This window comes from Cydia strobilella, chromosome 6, assembly GCF_947568885.1.
Source record: "Cydia strobilella chromosome 6, ilCydStro3.1, whole genome shotgun sequence".
Taxonomy (NCBI): Eukaryota; Metazoa; Arthropoda; class Insecta; order Lepidoptera; family Tortricidae; genus Cydia; species Cydia strobilella.
In genome coordinates this window covers 1,262,712-1,286,849 of record NC_086046.1, presented here as the reverse complement: position 1 = coordinate 1,286,849, position 24,138 = coordinate 1,262,712, and the positions used below count along the sequence as shown (strand labels likewise).

The window sequence follows — 24,138 nt, the reverse complement described above, 5'->3', positions numbered from 1 at the left end:
CACAAAGGGGATACGTTTTTACTGTGGAAATACAGGTGAAATTTTAACCACTGTTCATACTCTACGTAGTGACTTTGTACGTCATATAACAACTTTTATTATGGGACCAATGCCGAAATCGCGAAAAAACATTTGCCTGTTTCATACATTCCGGCTGATGTGAAGCCGCTGATTTCTATGGGACAACCAAATTATTGTCGATACAAGTGCGGAAAAGAGGACATTCGAAACGAGTGGCGATAAATTGAAACACGACCGCAGGGAGTGTTTTAAAATTGACACGAGTTGCGAATTACCTATTCGCACGTGTATCGAACAACGTTTTAGAGTACATATGGCCCTTTAAACTTTCGACATATGCACAAAAAATGCACTTTACGCACTAGTGCGAGAAAGTAGCACCATATGTACTAAATTTTTTCGCGATTTCATTAATATTACTATTTTCGCGTCAAAAAAATTTTTTTTTAACTTTTTACTACCTAATCAGAACACCATACCGAATATGCTAAGGACATATTATATAAGGGTACGGATCCCCACTATTTTTATTAGTATAACTCGTCATTCTCAGATAATTATAGTGGTACAACGCTTCTAATTGTGCATTTTCAACCAAAAGGGTACTTATTGTCAATAAGGCGCTATTTCCATATAGCTTCAATTAGAAATCAACAAGCGACAATGTGGTACCTTTTGGATGAAAACGTCACAATTTATTAACGTCTGTTTCAAATGATATTTGGCCAACCGCAGCGCAAACTAAGTGATTCTCATTTCTTACTGGATGCGTAAGTCATGCGGTTCGGGCAAATTTCACTTTTCGTGGATGCCATTCACAGATTATTATCCGGACGTGGGTTTTCCTCACTTGGTATCAGGCCTTACATTGCAGTATTTTTTATATTAAAGACCCAAATATACCATCCAGCATAATCTGTCTGATATGGCGTGTGGTGCAGAGACCTCAGCGAACTCGGCGCCGTCGACTGGACAGAAACGGCATTGGACAGAATATATAGCATGGCGGTCTTTGGTGTCGGAGAATGAATAGGAGAGTGAGTCATATCATACCGTTCTACTGCAGGCCGGGTCTGCCCCTTGCGCGAGTAGTTCTCTCACACACTCCGTATGACCCATCGCGGCAGACAGAATCAGCGGTGTAGTATTATCCGGACGTGGGTTTTCCTCACTTGGTATCTGGCCTTACATTGCAGTATTTTTTATATTAAAGACCCAAATATACCATCCAGCATAATCTGTCTGATATGGCGTGTGGTGCAGAGACCTCAGCGAACTCGGCGCCGTCGACTGGACAGAAACGGCATTGGACAGAGTAGCATGGCGGTCTTTGGTGTCGGAGGCCAAGATCCACTTCGGGTCGTCGCGCCACAGCAATCCGTTATATTAACGACGCATTTTATCAATGCATAGGAGAGTGAATCATACCGTTCTACTGCAGGCCGGGTCTGCCCCTTGCGCGAGTAGTTCTCTCACACACTCCGTATGACCCATCGCGGCAGACAGAATCAGCGGTGTAGTGCCATCCTGAAAATAGAAATTATCCAATATAGAACATTTATCTTCATCTTTAACAGCGTATAAGTGGTATTTTCTAAAAGGGACCTTATTGTCGATGGTGCTTACGCCATTATAAACGATGCTCTGATATAAATACAATGCCGCGTGACGCTGTGCGGCGTAAGCGCCATCGACAATAAGGTCCCTTTTCATAGATTGCCCCATATGCGTACCACGCTGCATGTACCCTCACTAAAATATTTAGGCATGTTCCTATACTTAGATATTGTACTTTTAACCGTTTTTATATTTGAAGCGCCATAGGCATGTTCCTACTTAAATATTGTACTTTTTACCGTTTTTATATTTGAAGCGCCATAGGCATGTTCCTACTTAGATATTGTACTTTTTACCGTTTTTATATTTGAAGCGCCATAGGCATGTTCCTACTTAGATATTGTACTTTTTACCGTTTTTATATTTGAAGCGCCATAGGCATGTTCCTACTTAGATGTTGTACTTTTTACCGTTTTTATATTTGAAGCGCCATAGGCATGTTCCTACTTAGATATTGTACTTTTTACCGTTATTATATTTGAAGCGCCATAGGCATGTTCCTAAATATGCAGCGTGGTACGCACGCTGCATGTACCCTCACTAAAATATTTAGGCTACTAAGTAGCTGCGTTGTGTTTATTTACGTACCAAGGGGTTTAAAGGTCCCTTTTTCGTAAATAACTCGTAAACGGTGGCCCGTAGCAAAAAATGTTCTGTTACATATAGGTATATATAATCTGTATAAAATTTCCTACAAAATAGATATAGGTACAGAGTGTTCCAAAAATATCACGTCAAACTAACACTGGAGGTAGGACAACCTAGAGGATCTGTCATTCAAATAAATTTGGCCCAACTCTTGATCGGTTTTTAGGGTTCCGTACCCAAAGGGTAAAAACGGGACCCTATTATTAAGGCTCCGCTGTCCGTCTGTCTGTCACCAGGCTGTATATCATGAACCGTGATACCTAGAGAGTTGAAATTTTCACACTTTTCTCAGATGACGTATTTCTGTTGCCGCTATAACAACAAATACTAAAAACAGAATAAAATTAATATTTAAGTTGGGCTCTCATACAACAAACGTGATTTTTTGCCGTTTTTTTTGTGTAATGGTACGGAACCCTTCGTGCGCGAGTCCCACTCGCACTTGGCCGGTTTTTTTTATTATTCCTCGGTGGGTAAAGCCTACTTAAAAATTATCATACGATATTCGTCTTACTATAATCGGTAACAACTTTCTGACCAAAATCCTACATGTAAATAGCTCATTACGGTCATGTCACTAGATTTGCCATGTGGAAACGCGCCCAGATGAATCTTGCTGCAGTTGCTGCACCGTGAACATTGCAACGCTCTAGTTGACGTGGATAAGTACTCATGTGTTATGCTAGTGTTACTGACTTACTGTATGTACTATTACGGTTTTATGCAGTTATATGCATGTATAAACATTATTAAAATTCAGTTGCTTAGAATCAGACGCTTAACCTTTTCGACGCTGTGCCAAACACAAGAGCTGTCACTAGGACGCCACGTCACCCAAATGTCAAAACTGAAATTGACCATTATGCACATGCACGTAGGTCTATGTTGCGCTGTGGTCTTTGACCGATTAATCCGTTCTTGGGCGTTGGACCTGCGGTGCCGATATATCCGTCATTGGCGTCCAAAAGGTTAAATAATAGTCCAAACATACCTTTCTCAATTTTTGTCACTACATCTTCGTTCAGTCCACTTTTACACGCCCCTATTATCAGGATAAATACAAGTTCAGATATTATTGAGCACTATTGCCGCTCTGATATATCTGATTGCGACTGTACAGCGAGCTGCACCAGTGTATGTCCATTTTATGAATGAATTCCATTCCTAAAGTGGGTATGCACATGCAGTATGCACTTTTGCAGTTGTGTGTACCTACATGTGAATCCTGCGCACAATAGCTTCACACAGGACACATAACTTGTACATAATTGCATATAGCCTTCGTTAAAGGTTGATTTACACTGCGCCTGCGTCGGACGCGGTTAGGGTTGCCATCCGTCCGGATTTGTCCGGACATGATTAGATTAGATTAGATTAATTTATTTCTTATTGGGAATTACATGATATTTAATAATGTCACAATGTATCTAAATAACATGAACTCACAAAAAGATCGTCAAATTGTATAAAATAATAATTCAGTTAAATAATTAAAAAATAAATAAAAACAAACAAATCATAACAAAATAAAAAATTAAAAGTCAAATACAGTGAGATAAAATGTCAGAAAGTAATGATGTCAGGATTTTTGAACCTCTGTCCAGATTGCGGCCGGACTTGGCAAGTGTCCGGATTTTTAGAAAAGACCTCACGATGCAGTACACCGCAGCGCGTGAAGCGCGTCGCCGGGGCGTCTTTCAAGCTACGCCAAATCTGTTACAAGAAATGCCCGGATTTTTAGGGTGATGTCAGCATTTTTATCAGGACATTTAATTCTTCCATATGGCAACCCTAGACGCGGTTATGTTATGACGCGGTGCTAAAGGCTGATTTACATTGCGGTTATGACAGTTAACGATGGACTTTAAGGGGCACAACGATATCAAAATTACCTAGGAGGGCACTACTTTATTTTTTACTTTATTTTACACTTCTAAATTAAATATCTATAAAGAAGGTCCATATTACAGATCAATTAAAATTTATAATAAAATACCGGAAAACATAAAGGAGGAAAACAAGTGTTCTTTGTTCTGTAGGAAGCTTAAGACGTTCCTAGTCCAAAAAGCCTACTATTCTATTGAAGAATTTATGAATGATGTTGCTTGACATATGTTATTTAGATTAGATATACGTTTGACATGTTTTAATAAATAAGAGAATAATTTTGTAATTGTTAATAGTTTTGTAATGTTTGTAATTTAATGTAAGTATGCATAGGTGCATGTCAACTTAGATATAAGTATATAATTTTTATTTGAAAAATTTTGTGACATTATTTAAATACTATACCAATTGAATTTAGTGTGTAAGATATTTTTTGCTATGCCCTACCAGGGTATCAGTGCCTCTTACTTTGCAAATACCATCTCTGTAAATGTAATGTACATGATTATGCAAATAAATAAATACAAATACAAATACTTTGCAAAGATATAAGTGATCGAAATGTAGGTAATACTTTGTTACAATATGTTATGTATTTTAACGACCCTTAAAGAGCGTTAATAGTTAATTTACGATACAAGTGCGAAAAAAAGGAAATTCGCAACGAGTGGCGAAATTTAAATCGACGAGTTGCGAATTACCTATCCGCACGTGTATCGTACCACGTTTTACAGTTACATATGGCTTTAAATTTTCGACGTAGTTACGTAATGTGCTTATTATAGCACAGGGTGTCGTAATGAAGCACCAGATGACCAGATGTACTTACTGTAAAATATAATAGTCCGAATCAAAATAAGTAATATTTACTTTATATCAACTGTACAGACCTTTCAACCTATCATTCACACATTTCGTTATAGCAAGTCACGGTCCCACGGCAAAAACGAGTCATTAAGGCGCCTTAAATTAAAATGCGTTCCATTGTACACTAGTGTTATAATACATTACGCAACGGTTACAAAATATATTCCCGCGTATGATCGCATAGCACGTCATAAGTTCGCTATTAACGCGTTTGTGGGGCCGGTGTCAGGCATAAGCGGCGAGCGGAAAATTATCCCTCCATAGGCACATAGGCTGCTTGTCCACTGAAGCGGGCATTGGTTGTAAATGTTGTAATCCTGCAGAGCGGAGATTACAACCAAACCAATGCTATTGGTTGATTCCCCACATCTCCGCTCCGTTCATTGGAGTTGGAGAAGAACAAGATATGATTGATATTTATATGTCTGATCTGACCTTACTAATGATAGGTAGATAGGTACTCGATTTTACTATACTATTATGGACCGATTTTTTTTCTGTTGTCGATTTTTTTTTCGCTACATTTAGATAAAAATTGCCTGGTTTGAAGAGCTCCTAGGCGAGATAAAATATGATTACAAATTGTCCCGAAAAAAAAAGTTATTTTCCATTGGGTTACAAATACTATGCTTTTTCGTAACTCAGTTGAAGATAACAAAACTTCCGTGAGACACAGACATATTAAATATATTAATAACGGGTCACTCACGTGTTTTAAGTCGAAAACGCTCGACATGTATCACTCCGTACCGAGTAGCGTCATCAGGAGCTTGCGTCGACGGTGACGGACTGGCGCGACGCTCCTCGGTACGGAGTGAAACATGTCGAGCGTTTTCGACTTAAAACACGTGAGTGACCCGTTATTAATATATTTAATATGTCAGTTGAAGATGTTTAGGACGTACATATGGTGAAATTGCGCTTATATTATACAGAATAAGGAACTATCCATTCACCAAATTATCGAAATCCGACGAAAAAAAATTCGACAACAAAATTATGGGCCGATTTATGGCCCATAATAGCAAGATCGCTGTAGCCTTTCAAATGTAACCTGACTCCTAACATTATTAAGTAGCTATAACGCAGTTTACCACTGTAATAAAAGAACTGAAAGTGGGCCAGGCGGTATCAGCGGAACCGAAGCTGAGTTGAGTTGTTTAGAACTATATGCTGACGATCGATACGTGTACAGTCGAAGTCACAAATATCTAAACAAGTCAACATTCCAAAAATATATTAACATGCCTCTAAGACACTGAAAATAAGGTCGTGTAAATATATTTTTGTCTAAGACGTACATGCGTGTGAATATGTTATTAAACCCCACTGCTGAGCAAGGGCCTTCCCACTCGATTTCCATTTCCATCCGTGTCATCCAGATCGTCCCGCCATCTCTGTCTAGGCCTGCCAGCACCTCACCCATCTTGCAGCACCCTCACGTCTCACAGTGTCGCTATTTTGGTCCACTGGAGGTGCATGCGGCAGACATGGCCGGCCCAGTCCCATTTCAACTTGGCGGTCTTACCATCAGTAATACCGGTAACGCAATGTAGGCGAACAACACGCGACGCGATGCGGCGCGGATTTTTTTTTTTCAGGATAAAAATTACACTATAAATTTGCATCAATGTCAAAATTATGCATGTCTTATCATGATCGTCAAACATTACATACTAAAAAATACAAAATAATCCTTTGATACGTATAGAAGTGTCCTGCGTTGGCGATCTCGTTGCGAACGCGAACGCCGTGGGCCCGCGCCGCACCGCTTCGCGTTCGCGTTCGCGAGTTTTCGCTTACGTAAGACGCAGCGTAATACGTTTTGAGCGCAGCGTAGAGTTGTTGATTCGGTACTACCTATATACGTATGGAATAGATTTATAACTTACCCGATCTCTCGAATCGATGTGAACCTTCCCAGTGTCCAGGAGCTGTCGCAGCCGGTCGCAGTCTCCGCGTAACGCCGCTAGATGGAACTGCACATCTGTACGAGATTCTTTCTGTAACAACAAAATGGTACCTAATATTATTTCTATTATTATAATAACCCAACTCTCCCCGCCCGCGACTTCGTTTGCGTGGTCAGTAATTTGGGTACCTTAATTTTTAAACAAATCTGCTTTTAAATCCATCCTTTTTTTTCACCCCCAAATTGGTCCACTCTATAAATTTCCACCCCATTTTGTACACCCTTAAGGGATGATTTCGGGGATAAAAAATATTCTATATCCTTCCCCACAGCTCAAACTATCCCCATACCAAGTTTCATCTAAATTTCCACCCCCTTGAGGGATGAGTTCTGGGATAAAAAGTATCCTATGTCCCGGGGAAGGCCCCGGGACTCAAACTAATATCTGTATGCCGTAAAATGGGGTGAGTAGGGTTCGCGGGGAGAGTTGGGTTATGAATGGGGAGAGAAGGGATAAAAGGGGGGTGAGATGGGTTTTTAAGGCTACTGCTACAAAAATAATGTATTCCATTTAAAAATGAAGCTATAGTAATACTCATAATAAAAAAAAAACGTTCCAACAATCTTCCAAAATCACCTTTGTATGAAAACCCACCTCACCCCAATTACGAGGGACTACGGGGTGAGGTGGTTTTTCCTGTTTATCGTCAAAGTTATGAAATGGAACTACCCAATATAAAATAAAAACTAAAATACACACGTCCGGAACACTTATTATACACACCATTAAGTTTGCATATGTAAAAATAAAATGTTATCGAGGTTTGAATGTCAGTTTTGCTCCTACTCACCCCATTTTACGGTAGGTAATCAATATTTATAAGCTAATGATAGGTAATCTCGTGTCTCTGATCTACACCCGTGAAATAATCGGTCCAAACGACCAACCCGTAAGCGATTCATATTTATGGTCGGTCAAGGCCGGGTCATGGGGGCTGTGCTTTTATTTAATAGGCAGTAACCATTGACGGGAGACTGAAAATTGACCATTTTTGTAGCTGAAACTGTTAAAGTGATGGAAATTCAGGTTTTTGTAGTAAAACTGCTATGATGATGAGGCAAACTTTGTAAAGACAGCTGTAACATCAGAGGAGTTGCAAGTGCGTTGCCGGCATTTAAGATAGGAGTACGCGACTTTCTTGAAGGGTTGACGTTGGTATCGGTCCGGAAATACCGCGGGCGACAGGTCATTTGACAGTTTAGCTGTGCGAGGCAAGAGGGAAGCATGGGGAAACGCACAACTGCCAATCAACCGCTGCGTCTTAACGTAAGCGAACAACACGCGAACGCGAACGCAAAGCGGTGCGGCGCGCGGCGGGCAAACGGCGTTCGCGTTCGCAACGAGACCGCCCACGTAGGACACTTCTATAGGTATCAAAGGATTGATTCACCGCGTTCACTTACGTAAAACGCAGCGTAAGTGGTAGTGAAGATGGAAATGTTAGGTTTTGTTATGCGATGTAAAATCTTTTTAAATGAAAGTTTACCTACATTTGCATTAAATGCTCTCGGCAGCTGAATTAGAAGGACTTCATTAATTTTATGGCGTACTGGAAGAGAGTCCTATGCTCAGCAATGGGCGATAAAGGGCTGATATGATGATGATGAAGTCCGTCTAATTCAGCTATCGAGTGATCTATTCAGTCCGTCCAGCTAGTCGCATATTGTTCATAATGTCCTCATCAAAATTGTTCATAAATAAATTAGGCTGATCGATTTTGGCTTGTACTGTACGCGTACAGTCGCCATCAGATATATCGGAGCGGCCAAGGCGCTCACAAATTTCTGAACACGCCTCTATTGTCAAGTCGTTAGAGTGCGTGTTCAGATATTTTTGAGCACCTCGGCCGCTCCGATATATCTGCTGGCGCCTGTACAGTGTACACCTGACTCTCAGTTGAAGGGTACACGGAAAGAACATGTCTAGTCACTTTTTTCGGAAAATGAGATTCTCATTTCAAAATGTAGAGCTCTTGATGAATTAGTTATATCTTTTGCTACCACTGTATAATATATGTAACACAACCTTTTTTTTTGTTAAAAAATTCCTGGTTACGGAATTACCATACATTTTGACACGGTTCCAAATTTTAAAACCGCGGTTACTCAAAATGTTACTAAAGTGACTAGACATGTTCTATCCGTGTACCCTTCAGTTATTTTTGATCCGCCTTTAAGTTGGCAAATGTCTTATTTGCCACCATCATAATATTACTCGTGATAATCGAGAAAAGATGGTTTTTAGGGTTCCGTACCTAAAGGGTAAAAACGGGACCCTATTAACTAAGACTCCGCTGTCCGTCTGTCTGTCACCAGGCTGCATCTCATGAACCGCGATAGCTAGACAGTTGAAATTTTCACAGATGATGTATTTCTAGCTGTTGCCGCTATAACAACAAATACTAAAAAGTACGGAACCCTCGGTGCGCGAGTCCGACTCGCACTTGGCCGGTTTTTTATACTTATGTTCACAAGCTGTATACACGGTTGGATAACTCTCATTGGAATTTCTATTATAATAGTACGCTCTCATTCTCATGTGCCCATTACTCTTTAATAATCATTATTAAAAGGAGAGAGGCTAAAAATAGACTGCATATTTTAGTATTATACAGGGTGTTTTGTAATTTACCAGCAACTGATATTGGTGTAGGGCTAAATTTGCTTGCTAATATATTCCCAAATAAATCTTATTTTTTAGTTAACTGGAAGAGATCCCTTAAAGGAATAAGTTAGCCTTCCTAATCCTAGTCCTAATGTAAATAGCATTTAACTTACATTTTGTACAATACTACCACTACCTTAGGGCCCGTTTATCAAAAGCTTATAGCTTGTAATACAGGTGGAAGTCCCTTTTTGACAGCTTTTGTTAGAAAGGGACTTCCACTTGTATTACGAGCTAGTTTTCGATAAACGGGCCCTTAGACTTAGAACCAAAACGGAAGTTTAGAATTCTAGGCCCCAATAGACATGCTTTATGAGTCACCCTGTATATCTAAGATCGCGTGTGCATCTGCTAATCATCTGACGATAAACTGCAATTAGTCTGCCGTGCCGTTGTCCGTTATGCGCGCGCGCCGCCGCTATTCGACAAGCGCTCAATTCATATGAAATGACTTTAGCATTATGCTATGGGATGTCAGTTTTTTATTAGGGTGCCGTACCCAAAGGGTAAAAACGGGACCCTATTACTAAGACTCCGCTGTCCGTCTGTCTGTCTGTCTGTCAACAGGTTGTATATCATGAGCCGTGATAGCTAGACAGTTGAAATTTTCACAGATGATGTATTTCTGTTGCCGCTATAACAACAAATACTAAAAACAGAATAATATAAATATTTAAATGGGGCTCCCATACAACAAACGTGATTTTTTTGCTGTTTTTTTCCGTAATGGTACGGAACCCTTCGTGCGCGAGTCCGACTCGCACTTGGCCGGTTTTTTGCTGTATTATATTATAGCTTTAAGAGGAAAGTAGACGACAAAAATTGGACATTCTGAACAATATTCAAACACCCGAGCTGAGTTTGTATGCGCTAATTTCTTTGTTTTTCCGAATGAAATGGAACCGTCCTGGAATTCGATTGCTACGTCGCAAATAATAGACATTTGTGTCAGTGTACTGAGTCAAACCAGGCTTTGTACGAAGCTTTTTGGTTGTTTTAAATTGTGTCGTTTACAAGCAAAAGGTACCACATTATTGCTTGCTTGGACGCTGACAGGTTTTTCGTATAAAGATACCTACAAGCAATTTTCGTCCTTATGTCAAGCGACAATGTGGTACCTTTTGATTGAAAACGTCACAATTGTATTATAATAAAAAGTTAGGCTTGTCCTTCAAATGTATAAAAATTCACAAATGTATATAGTATATAACAGACTAAGATCCAAAAACAAATTTCTACTTTCATCTGTTATTTGAACTTGACAATGTTTTCCGGGGGCCAAGTTGAAGATTCTAAAAAGAGGAGGATAAATAAATGTTGAAATAACTGCAATTAATTAAGTTAAAAATGCAACGATTTAATAGTTAAAATTATTTCATTTGTGAGCAAATTGCACGCAATATTGGAAAATGCTAATGACATATAACGCGTGCAGAATGGAAGTCTGCTGCCGTTATATCAGTTACATGCGCTCAAGCATCTCGCTGGCTGGCTATTTAGTATGTATCTATAGGTACGTACGTATAATAGTCATAGGTAGGTACATAAGTATAGCTCAAGATACATTATAGGCATAATACTTTGCTTTTTCAAGCATTATAAAGAACTCCGCCTTTAAAGTTCAGCCACATTAACTACCTGATTTATAACCTCGCGCTTTACTTCATACTGACTTTTTTCTAATCGTAACAAAACTAGGTGACTGATCATTCCATAGTTTAGCCACAGAATGAGTATTATCATGCAGAACGGCCACGCACCGCCCCGCCCCGACTCGAATTACCTCGCCCCGCGACAGCAGATTGACGGCCGTTTGCCGGCCGCTCAGTACTATTTTTAAGCAACTTACTCACACTATGACACATGACGCGTGTACAGACGTGCCGTTCTCACATAGAAATGCAAGTGATTTTTGATGTATAGCGTGTCCGCCCTGTGGTTTAGCTGTGTGTGGCTTTTGCCGATCCTGCGTCGGTGTGGGTCTCCCATCTAACGTGATAGAGCAAGCCAACGAAATTTATTTTTCATGTTCACTACAGATCATCCTCTTGATTGTGCATACATGCCTACTCGTAGGGAGATGCGAAATAGCCATATTTACCGGATGAATTGGGGCCCCAATGAGCTCGACCGGTCTGCGTGATTGCGATACGGGAATTGCACATTCTATTCACTTTAGGCATTTCCTATTTCAATTTCTTGAAGTGTTTTTCAGTGGTTGAGATATACACCGTGGTCTAGCTAATTAGACAGGAAAAGCATTTGTTTGTGTACGCCAAAACTATCAAATTGTTTATAAGGTCGATGTGACAGGAAGTGAATTCGTTGTATAAGCAAAGAGAATAGAGTGTATAGAAAGTTATTGTCTTAGTAAATTTTGTAGTCACAGGAAATTTACTGCCATCTATCGACACAGGATTAAAACTGAAAAATAAAATGTTAGTTTTTATTATTTTTAGAACGCCATGTGACTTTGACCCATGTTCTTTCACTGATTTGTGTTAAAATTGTTAAAAATCAAAACTTTTCTCACAAAACAAACACATAATGATGTATTTTTTCTAGTATAGTCGAGACCCATCCATAATCTTCATTATTGATGGGTTGGTATGATTGATCGACGGAGTAGAATTGAATCAGTTTTACATTTACGGTAATTTTTTCGCAGCCTCGGATTAAATACATTGATTTATTCACTGAGTTATTTGCACACTATACGAGTATTATATTTAGGCATATGAACAAAATTAAAAATAGCTATGCTAACAACTAAAATAAAATATGCTTATGTTCAATTCATTACGTACCTACATCCATTTATACTCTTCTCCCCTACTTTTATTGTAGTGCACATTTCCTAAAGTGATACTCCCGTCCGTCCGTCCGTCCATGTTCAAATTATAACAAAGAAACCTTTGATCTCCCAAATTAAAATCTCTTTTAGAAACGTTTGCTTTGAACATGAGAGCAAACCTTGTTCTGTAAACAATACAATAGATAGTTGAATGAATTTCCATGTGTTACTAAGTTTTATTACATCGAAGAAGATTAAGGTAAAATAAAAACCCGGACAGGTAAGTACCTAATATAATATAGAAATGTTTAACTTACCATGTAAAATTTCAATGAAATGAATTAAGCTACATAGTTCAATCTATTTTGCCATGAGACCAGTTGCTATTGTCCTAATATTTATGCAGTTTTAATTAATTACTGCCGCAATTAGGCAAGTACGACGTTTAATTCGTCACTCATTTTATCAAGGATATTGACAGCTACATACAGCGCCCGCGTCAAAGTAACAGTAATGTCGCCGCAGTAATGCACCAGTAGCTGCCATCCGAACATCACCTTTAAGGTCTCCCCAGATATATCGACGCGGAATCGGCAGAAGCCGATAGGAAAACGCTTTATGTCTGCGCAATAAGAGCGAAAAAGTCGTCGTTCGTCCGGTTCGGCTCGCATCGGCCGAAGCCTGCCGATGCGTCGACGGCTTTTTCGCTCTAAAGATTTTTCCTATCGGGTTTTGCCGATTCCGCGTCGATATATCCGAGGAGACCCTGTCCAACTGATCGATCATTTCAGTACAAAATTATTAAAATAGAGTATAGAGAATTGGACAATCGAACTATTATATATGTATGTATGTATGTATAAACTCTTTATTGTACAAAACACAGAACACAAATATGGCACAGAAATAGGCAGTACAAAGGCGAACTTATCCCTTTAAGGGATTTCTTCCAGTTAACCTTTGAGTAGATGAGAATTGATGAAGAACGGTAGATAAATATAGCACTGCGTACAATAGACAAGAGGAAAATCAATAAATGGGGCATTTTCTATGAAAAGGGACCTTATTGTCGACGGCGCTTACGCCGCACAGCGTCGCGCGGCATTGTATTTATATCGGAGCACCGTTTATAATGGCGTAAGCGCCATCAACAATAAGGTCCCTTTTTATAGAAAACGCCACAAATTATTTTAGTATCTCAAATATAAAAACAGCTTGTATCATTTAATTAAATATACTCAGAATTCGCAACACGTGGCTCCCGGGGTAAACGTTCTAATCTCCGGGCGTTGCTAGACAACCCCTCAAACCCCTGCTAGTTGCTGAGAGCAGGTAGATTGGTAAACAAGGGGTCACCAGGGGTACAATACAATGTCGCGGGGGGTTACGCTCTTCATTTAGATTTGGGTTGCACATTAAATGATAATTAATCAGCAAACCCATTTGGCCCATTACCTACCATCGTACCATTGCAGAAGCACAGTTTGAATTAGAATTTTCTGAATATTCTAATGGTTCAATGTTATTCACTGCTTTTTAGGGTTCCGTACCCAAAGGGTAAAAACGGGACCCTATTACTAAGACTCCACTGTCCGTCTGTCTGTCACCAGGCTGTATCTCATGAACCGTGAGCTAGACAGTTGAAATTTTCACAGATGATGTATTTCTGTTGCCGCGAACCCTCAGTGGACGAGTTCGACTCGCACTTGTCCGGTTTTTTATTTATTTATTTAACATCTAGATTGGTTTATATTGGTTGTAGATGCCTAATTTAGGTATAGTTTGTGAAAGGACTGTCTCATTTCAAACATAGACAGAGATAATTCAGATAATAATATATCTTTGTCTTACACTAGTACTAGCACCCAAAAGAAAAGGATGAGCATAGTTTTTTTTGCTCTTATTTACTGATAATTTGATTTGACCAACTATAGGTCTTAGATGACAGATTCCTATAGAAGTTAGCAATCAGTGCATAACATATTTGGTGATTGCCAAAGTGGCCAAATAATATGAACGGCATGTAATGTTGAATTCCGCCTATAAAGTCGCTGCAATTATGTTTGGCTGCTTTGCCTGATTTATTCGATGCTGGAACAACTCCAAAAACACGAGAAAAAAGTTGGCTGTTCATACATTTTGGCAGCGCAGCCTTCGATTTTTTTATATGGGAGAGCCAAGTTTTTTGGGATTTCCCGAATCCAATAGTAAGTAAAACTTTTTCAATATGACCTATGATAAAAAAAAACCTGCATTTTTGAAGAATGTTTAGATAACTTAAGACTTGACCGTACAAAGCTGAGATCTCCGGAAACGTGCGCGCGCGCATTAACGTACGTTTTTCACTCGGCAACGACACGCAAATAGAAAGCTTCCGCGCAGATCAATCATCTGAAACAACGCTTTGTTTTACGACTTTAACTCAAGACTGTATTGAACCTTGAGCCTTGGGAATGTCTATTGTAAAATCGCCATCGGATGTATTTGAGCGGCCAAGGTGCTCACAAATATGCTCACACGCCTCTCAAATCGCTAGAATGCGTGTTCAGACATTTTTGAGCAATGGCGACTGTGCATGAGAATGTTAATTGATATTATTTTGACATTTCGCTCGTGCATTGCAACTATTGCAAGGGACGCAACAAATCGTTTTCGATTTTCGTTACATTGCAGACTTAGAAGGTGCACCTTTTAGGAGTTTTAAGTAGGTATTCAATTAATATATCAAATGCCACAATGAATCAAACACAATTGGGGCATTTTCTGTGAAAAGGGACCTTATTGTCGATGGCGCTTACGCCGCACAGCGTCGCGCGGCATTGTATTTATATCGGAGCATCGTAGATAATGGCGTAAGCGCCATCGCTAATAAGGTCCCTTTTTAAAGAACATACCACAATTTTAGTTCAAACACTGGTTCAAATATGAACTCGTTTTTACAACGTATTTTATATTAAAACTTTAGGTAACCATTTAAAATAATATAAACTAAGTTTGCATTGATTCTTAATTCATTTCATATTCTCATAACATTTCCATAAAATATGAACCGTAATAAATCAAAGTCGTTAATTGCGATATTAACGTCACACTTAAAGCTACTAAAATACGTATTTTAATTCGCGAAAACCTGTACAAACCTAGTAAATCTTGGGACAAAAATTGAAAAAAAAAACGCGGCTACTTTTTGCTGCCCAACCACAAAGTTCGATGATCTTTAAAATAAACACTGTCTTGCTGAATAAACAACTTGCTGGAAAACGTGTAACTTTCATGTTTTTGTTAAAAACGTTAAAGTTAGTACAATTATAGTTGATTTACCAAATGAGGAGTGTCTTTTCAAAAGGGCTTATAAAAACTCCTCAAATGTCCAAACTCCAAAGTAATATTTGTGGAAAATAAACTGAACACGACCTTATTGTTAAGTGAATACTCATTCACGCTCTCGTTTGTAGGTACTCGTATTGTGTGGTATTTCGTACACATTACATACCTAAGCGTAATATTTATTATTATTATAGTATGTAAGTGTTATATATGATAGGCTGATGATGTCACACTGATGTATTATTACTAGAATGACAAAACAACATTGTCATTCGAACATTATGTACATCCAGGATTTTAAACTATATTTGATTACTTAGGTACCTAATACACAAAGTTTTCCACCGATATATCATACCAACTATTATTCTCAGTCAATCGCATGTCATTTATCCAATAAAACCACAGTATTAGTGAATAAACACAATGCCTAATTTACCCCATTGACTGGCGCCATAGCGCACAATACAATGAAAGTGAGCACAATACTTGTTTACTATGGGCACGGCAAAAAATTATCAAGCGAAAGTTTTTACGTTCAGTAGCTTTTAGTTAGCGATTGTTATTGTTCGGTTTAGGGTTCTGCAATGATTTGGACAAAACGATTGAAGGTATTTAAAAATATACGACCGGTACAAAAAAGGAAGCGAAACCTTTACAAATAATCTAGCCAATTTGTAACTAGTTTAAGTAGAGATGTATTCTGTTATCACGCCCTCGTTTACCCGTGTCTACTGTTGCTTTTAGGAACCGTACCTGAAAAGATAATGAAAAGATAAAATGAACAGTATTAAACACAACAATCGAATAATATACAATATGATAGAATACAAAAATCACATACACGATAGAAGATAAAATGTCATCATAGTTGTCAAGAACAAAATTTATAAAATATAGCCAGCTTCTACAGGGTAGCCCAAAAATAAGTTAACATTTTTTTACAGTGGCATATTGTTGTCAATTTTAATATTTTGCGTTTATGTATCAAAGCTAAAGGATTTTTAAGATAATACGTTTTGTTTTAGTTAAATAATTGTAGTCTTAATTTTTAATGACAAAATACAAAGTTAAAGATGTGTTAGGAAGAAAAATATTCTTAAAAATTGTTTGACAACGTATTTTTGGGCCATATTTTATGTGGTACAGGCAAGTAATATGTCCAAGTGTGGCAAGTTATAATTGCTTTGGACACCATCAATGTGTTTCAGATATGTTCCAACTAACCAACTCTTACACAACGAAACACAAATCTTAAAAGCCACTCGCACTTGACATTGTCTAACGTAGCACAACGCTGTACTTACATTCATTGATCGTTTTTTTGCTGCAAGTCGTAAACAACTCTCTATTTCGTTGCTGTTTCGACAGCGTCAGATCCGTTAGGACTATATTTCGGTTGAGTAATGTTATGCAATTAATGGAATTGTGTTATTAGGACAAATTAATTGGTATAGTTCTTGCATCGAGGGTAAGAGGAGTTAATGAAGTTATACTTTAGTGTCGTGATAATTCACAGCGGCTAATTATACCTAAGTACTCTATTTTTAGACAGTTTATAATAATAATACTGGAAGATTTTTGTTGTATTAAATTGAATTTTCATATTACCTACGCAATTACTATTAAACTGAGGACATAAAAATTATGAAAAAAAAAAAATATATATATATGTATTCGAAAAATTTAAACCACTTGTTTGTGTAACAAAGCCCACCCTGTAGAAGTCTTCTTTTTGGAAATCGGTCGAAATGTGCCATACGAGTAGGTATTACTTAGATAAAAAAAAACATTTATAGGTACGTACATACATACTGCGCTAAAATCGGCTCAGTAGTTTCAATGAAACAAGTACCTATAGGTACATACGTAGAGGTAGGACTTGTAAACATTTAAAATTATATCCCTTTCTATGGGCCCCACGGTACAGTCAAAGATTTCAATTTCCCACCCATTTTGTACTTTGTCACAGTGACGATAGTATGAGGTCTCTAGCGACTTTCATATTGAATGTCACTATGACAAGGTACGAAATGGGTCGGAAATTAAATTCTTTGACTCGTGTAAAAAGCAGCTAAAAGTTTAAAAGTTGTGGAAATCCGTGGTCACTGCCTACTCCTCCGCGAAATAGACTTGATTATATGTAGGTAGGTATGTATGTATGTAAAAGTTTAAAACATGTGAACTAGGGCATTCCAAGTTATAACTAGGATTTCAAGTCAAGGACATTACAATCTTGAAGGCAAGCCAAATTGTAGAATCGATACTGCGGTAGAAGAAAACTGGTTAGGATTTTATTCGCAATTTTATTAAATTGCACCTGTTTTAGCTATTTACATATTTAGAAGATTTTGGATACAGTTACGTTTTGCGTATATTAGTATTACTATCTTACTGCACCTTAGCAAATATCTGTTTCGCTCTGACTGGTAGAGAATACTTTGAGTATTCAAGTCCGATTTTTTTAATTTTTTGTGCAAAGTTAAAAAAAATTGTCAAATGTCTGAAATTGTCCAAATACTACTTTTTTTACTATAAGCAATGCATGAGAAACCATGTGCATGATCTCTAAGACAAGTGTAACAATCAGTAAAGTATGCGTAGTTATACTCTGTCAAACCATTTCCGCCAGTAGAAAAAAGCGGCCAATTAATAAAATGTAGGCGCGAAGGCTAATCGTCCAATAGAAAATTTGGGTTCTGGACGATTTGAAAATTAATCAGTGTGGCCATTCCTTTACGTTATCGACTCAGTGTAAACGCATTATTGTGATAATATCAGCTAATTTACTTACATTATATGCATATGAAAGCCAATATCATTAAACACGTTCATGTTAGTTTGCATTAGAAAGCGGCTATTTACGCCTCTTTCCTTTTTTGTGAGGTAATGACCATATGATGGCTTGTCACTTGTGTCTAGTTTATCATATAAACTTATGTTTTCATAGTAAGAAACTGCAAATCGACTGCGAGTGAAACCTTCCACCGGTTATGTTAACAACAATTTTTTTTCGAAACGACATACTTATTTCATAGGACATTGATGATTATTGGGAGGATAGGTAAACCTTACATCTTCATCTTTTTATAACAGAATAGAATAGAATAGAATAAAATTTTATTCTTAAGCACAAACAAACGAGACGTTACATAATATAAAAGAAAACATAGAATAAGATTAAAGTGCCACGAAATGGTCTCATCTCAACATGTTGATCCACTTCCAGCGCTGATCTTCATATGAGACCATCAAGTGAGAAGAATCACGGAAGGTAACAGACGAAGAAAAATACATAAAATAGCATACAGTTAACAAATAGTTATAAGAAAAAGTTACACAGCAAGAAGCGGACGAACGGACAAGAAGAGACAACCTCTCACGTGGTGCTGAAATCGCTCCGCTGCATTCCAGCACCACGCCCAGCAGCCTGGGGCCGAGGGCAGAACATCTAGGATCCCCGAGACCTCCCCGAAGTCCTACTCAACATTAAAGGTTCGAAACGATTCTTGGAGTTGGGCTGACAGGACCCGTCGTGAGTCGTCGAGTTACGGAAAATCGCCCGAACTACAATACAATACAATTTCCTTACATTCCGTGATCGCATGCGTTCAACGCTGCGTCTATCGCGTCAAATCTACCACATGCAACATCTTTACTCCTACATCGTTTCGCCACACAAGGAATTTTATCAGCTTATCTAGAAACGTAAACATACGACATGCGCAGGAGTCGCTTTCTTTGTGAAAGTTTCAGAGTATATGACAATTGTTATGTTTTTGTTGTATAAAATGTAAGTACATAGATAAATGCACAAAATTACGAAATTCTAATACGATAGAATTAGGTATCTAACAACATAGTCTCATAAACGTAATAAATCTTTTCGAGACAACCTTCCGATAGTACATATTCATATAGTACATACATAAGTACCCTTGTACAGTCGCCAGCAGATATATCGGAGCGGCCGAGGTGCTCAAAAATATCTAAACATGCACTCTAGCGCCTTGGCAATAGAAGCGTGTTCAGATATTTGGGGGATTGAGAGAGTTAATAAATTGCCTGATAATTGATGTAGTAATTAAGCTTATGCTCAAATTGAATTATTGCTATTACACTTTATCCAGGCGCTAAATTTTCTCTAGCTGCTTTTATGATTCTACGCAGACTTAGTAGTGGATAAGACAATTTTACGCAAATATTTGTATAGTATTGTCCGGCCACACAGTATCAAAATCAGTTTCGCCGCAGTCGAAACGTAGGTATTCGCTTGCCCCGTAGACAATATGCCAATCGCTAACGCTCCGTAGCGAACGAAACGCAACTGTCACTGTCACTATGTGGAAGAGTGATAGAGGCACAAAGCGATTTGATGGCGACGCGATAGCGATTGTCACCTTGGCTAGGCCGGCTTATCACATCGCGATCAGGAGCCGCTTTCTCGTGACATCTTCAACCTACAGTCCTGTCATGTGCGAGAAAGTTACATATTTATGTGACATCGCGAAATTATGGCGAACTCGTTATAAGTGGCACGGATATAAAATATCTTGTTTAATAGGAAGCCTAGGTACTTAATTTAAGAGCATTAACCAAGTAAAGGAAGACGAACTGCCGGTAAGCCTCCAACAAGATGGAGCGACGACCTGGTGAAGGTCGCGGGAATTCGGTGGTTGCGAGCGGCACAGGATCGGTCGGAGTGGCGAGCCTTGGGGGAGGCCTATGTCCAGCAGTGGACGTCTATCGGCTGATATGATGATGATGATGATGAACCAAGTAAAAATTATAGTGTAAGTAAATAGAATGAGAGTAGTTTTAGAAACAAGTTTTTTATAGATTTACAAGCCGTCGATAGTACTTTGTATTAAACGAATGAATATAATAGTAAGGAGATGAGCGGAGACGAGAGACGTGAGAGAATCAACCAACAGCATCAGTTCCACATCTCTTATTATCCCCTCCGCTGAAATGCAACATTTACAACCAACTCAGCTTATATCCGCCTTTGTGGAAAAGCGGCCTAAATGTTGCAATTTATAATATTTGATAATAATAAAAGATCTGCTACTAGTACTTATTCTGTAAGTACTTATTCTAAGGCCAGGATTACACTTGTAAGTTATACTTACGTAAGTAGGGACACAGCTATACTACATAATGAGATATGAATATCGTTATCTCATTCTAGCAAATAGCTTTGTCCCTACTTACGTAAGCAAAACTTACAAGTGTAATCCTGGCCTAGTATACTAAAAAATCACTCATATAATTGATAACTCATAAAACTGATGATAGGTAAATAATTTAAATAAATGGTCCTAATTTTAAAATGTTAGCATCTACATATAAATAGTACAAATAACAAATCAATTTTGCAACAAAACAAGGTCGTTGAGGTCTACTTTAAAGTATTAAATTAGCACAATTACTTAAACTAATGCATGTTAATGAAGAGTGTGCTATTAATTAAAATTCCAAGCACACTTACAATGCCTAGTCATTCACACTTCAACGCTATTACTAGGAATAATTACTTACAAGGAATATTTAATTACCTCTGCTCAAGAGCGGTCAAATTGGGTCACTGAACAGAAACTTCTTTATAAAATGACCCGTTAGTTGGTTCTGGGTTTAGATGCTATCGCGTCATTCATAAACGTTAGTCAAAAAGGTTGATGATCGTTTGTCCCTATCCGTCCTTTTGACATTTCCGTTTGTTAAGAAGGAGAGAAATCCGGCCAAGAATGATTCGGACTCGCGCACGAAGGTTTTCGTACCATTACGCAAAAAACGGCAATTCAGAACAATCTTAGCTAGTCGTTTTAATATGAGAGCGTAACTACGTTTGTATGGAGAACCGAGCTTGCCGGGGACGAGTTAATTTCGTTCTTAGCATACTACGTCTCGTCATAAACTTTAGATGAAGTCATTAAACCTAAAATGGCAAACATAAACACTATATGCGCAGTAAAATAGTCGTAAAACGTATCAATACAGTTCGCGTCAACATCGTTAAGTTTGCGAGGGCATGAGTCAGGGGAGAAAGTGGGATCGTCTTACGAATGCAACAAATATAATCAAGCCACATACTTATACATTTACAAGTTAGGTAGTCAGGAACCTACATTTAGTACACACATACACATTGGCCACAGCATCTTTACAGATGATAGTTGCAGCGACTAGAGGTATTTGAGGAGATGTCTACAGTCTACATCGACTGCGGTGACTGTAAAGACCAATGGCTGATCGGCATTTCTTGCCGCACCGATCACAAATGTGTCCTGACTCCAGGGGTGGTCCAGCAGCTCTGCGAATTCGTTTCTGGTTAAGGTGATCCAACCAGAGCTAGTCGTGCTTTGCCATGCCTTCCCGCAGGCATTTAGTAGGCACGATTAAAATGCCTTTGTTTCACGAAAGGTTACATTTGAATGGCGAGTGCAGCAGCTTTGTATTTGCAGCGTCGACGCGGGGGATGTAACTGTATTAGGTGTAGGTTAAGTAGAGCTCGCAGCGTCATACGTAAGCGAACAACTTGCGAACGCGAAGCGAAGCGGCGTGGCGGGCCCACGGCGTTCGCGTTCGCAACGAGATCGCCCACGAAGTGTTGGGCGCCTCGGCCCGGACCCGTGCCGTTATAGCTTGAGTAATTCCTAATTCCATCATCTTTAATATACCGTAAAATGGGGTGAGTAGGGTTCGCGGGGAGAGTTGGGTTATGAATGGGGAGAGAAGGTATGAAAGGGGGGTGAGATGGATTTTTAAGGCTACTGCTACAAAAATAATGTATTCCAATTTAAAATGGAGCTATAGTAATACTCATAATAAAAAAAAACGATCCAACAATCTTCCAAAATCTCCTTTGTATGAAAATTGAAAACCCATTTCACCCAAATTACGAGGGACTACGGGGTGAGGTGGGATTTCCTGTTTATCGTCAGAGTTATGAAATGGAACTACCCAAAGTAAAATAAAAACTAAAATACAAAAATCCGGAACACTTAAAATGAAATGTTATCGAGGTTTGAATGTCAGTTTTGCTCCTACTCACCCCATTTTACGGTACCTATTTAAAGGGGGCACCTACTTCACGTGTGTTAGCAATATTAAAATACAGACAGTTTAATGTATGTTTGTGCACCTGTCGTGTGTTAAGTTAACAATGCTGGCCTACTATTTAGTATGACGTGTGACAATGACAAAGTGCTAGAATTAGATCACTAGACTAGAAAATATCGTTCTGTCCCATCAGCCAAACAATTACCAGCTCAAGTTTCTTTAATTTAAGAATACAATGCATTCCGCTGTATTGACAAAAAGTAATTGCAGTCCGAGTTGACGGTTTGAATGACAAAAGAGCAGCCTTGAAACGTGTATTATGGTATTATGACTTACTTAACTAAGTGTATTTATGTCTCTACACTCTACATGACAGGCCAAGTCGAACATCAGGCACCTGACATCAAACCGATATTACAATAAGTATTGGAATCATATCAGTTAAAATCGGCCCATTCGGCTTTTTTCATATAAAGCTAACAACTGCTCAACTGTCCAAAAATTAAGAAAGCCGGTGGCAATCTATGGACGGTCCAGCAATGGTACACTCACGGACTTTAATTGTTGAGCCATTTAGGGTTCACCACTGGATATTTCATACCGTTAGTAAGTAAATGTGCCGTTTTTAACCAAAAGGGTACTTATTGTCGGTTGTCATTAAGACGCTATTTCCATAAAGCTTTCAATTTTAAATCAACCTTATCGACAACCGACATTGTGGTACCTTTTAGTTGAAAACGTCACAAATAAGTAACTAAACACTTTATTGTACGAAAAGAAAGGAATCATGGTTACATCAGATAAAAGTACAAAGGCGAACTTATCACCCACACACCCAAATTAGCTTGAACTTTAGATGGCTCAACAATTTAAGTCCGTGACTGGTCATCATCATTATATCAGCCCTTTATCGCCCACTGCTGAGCATAGTCCTCTCTTTTCCAGTACGCCACTTATCCCGGTCCTGAGCTAATCTCATCCCGAAGTGACCCGCAATCTTCCGGATGTCGTCCACACAACGAGCCAACGGACGCCAGGTCCGTGTCTGTACATCTTCCGTCAATGCAGCCTCCGGGTCATCGACCCCGTGCCCTTAGTTTTTGTGCCGCAAATCGCAATTGCACAACGCCGATCAGTTTGATTGCATGTCGAGATGACTCGAGGTATTTGTTTGAGCTGTTGCATAAAATGTTTACTGTTTAGACTTGGGTTTAACAGACTTCAAAATTTTAAAGGTTCTCGTAACTGGGATGGGATAAATCAACCCTATTAATACCC

General features: G+C 38.7%; 1 protein-coding gene across 2 annotated transcripts in view; it reads right to left on the bottom strand.

The window, feature by feature from the left end:
- LOC134741959 (ankyrin repeat domain-containing protein 29) overlaps window positions 1-24,138 on the bottom strand; it is a 65,653-nt gene that overhangs the window by 4,814 nt on the left and 36,701 nt on the right. The window contains exons 2-3 of one of the 2 annotated variants that reach the window (XM_063674857.1): window positions 6,933-7,043; window positions 1,450-1,548 (exon numbers count right to left, since the gene is read on the bottom strand). In XM_063674857.1, the coding sequence (XP_063530927.1) occupies window positions 1,450-1,548; window positions 6,933-7,043 (210 nt within the window). Of the gene's footprint in view, window positions 1-1,074; window positions 1,172-1,449; window positions 1,549-6,932; window positions 7,044-24,138 lie in introns of those variants that run through there. The other variant, XM_063674856.1, reaches the window with a different exon arrangement.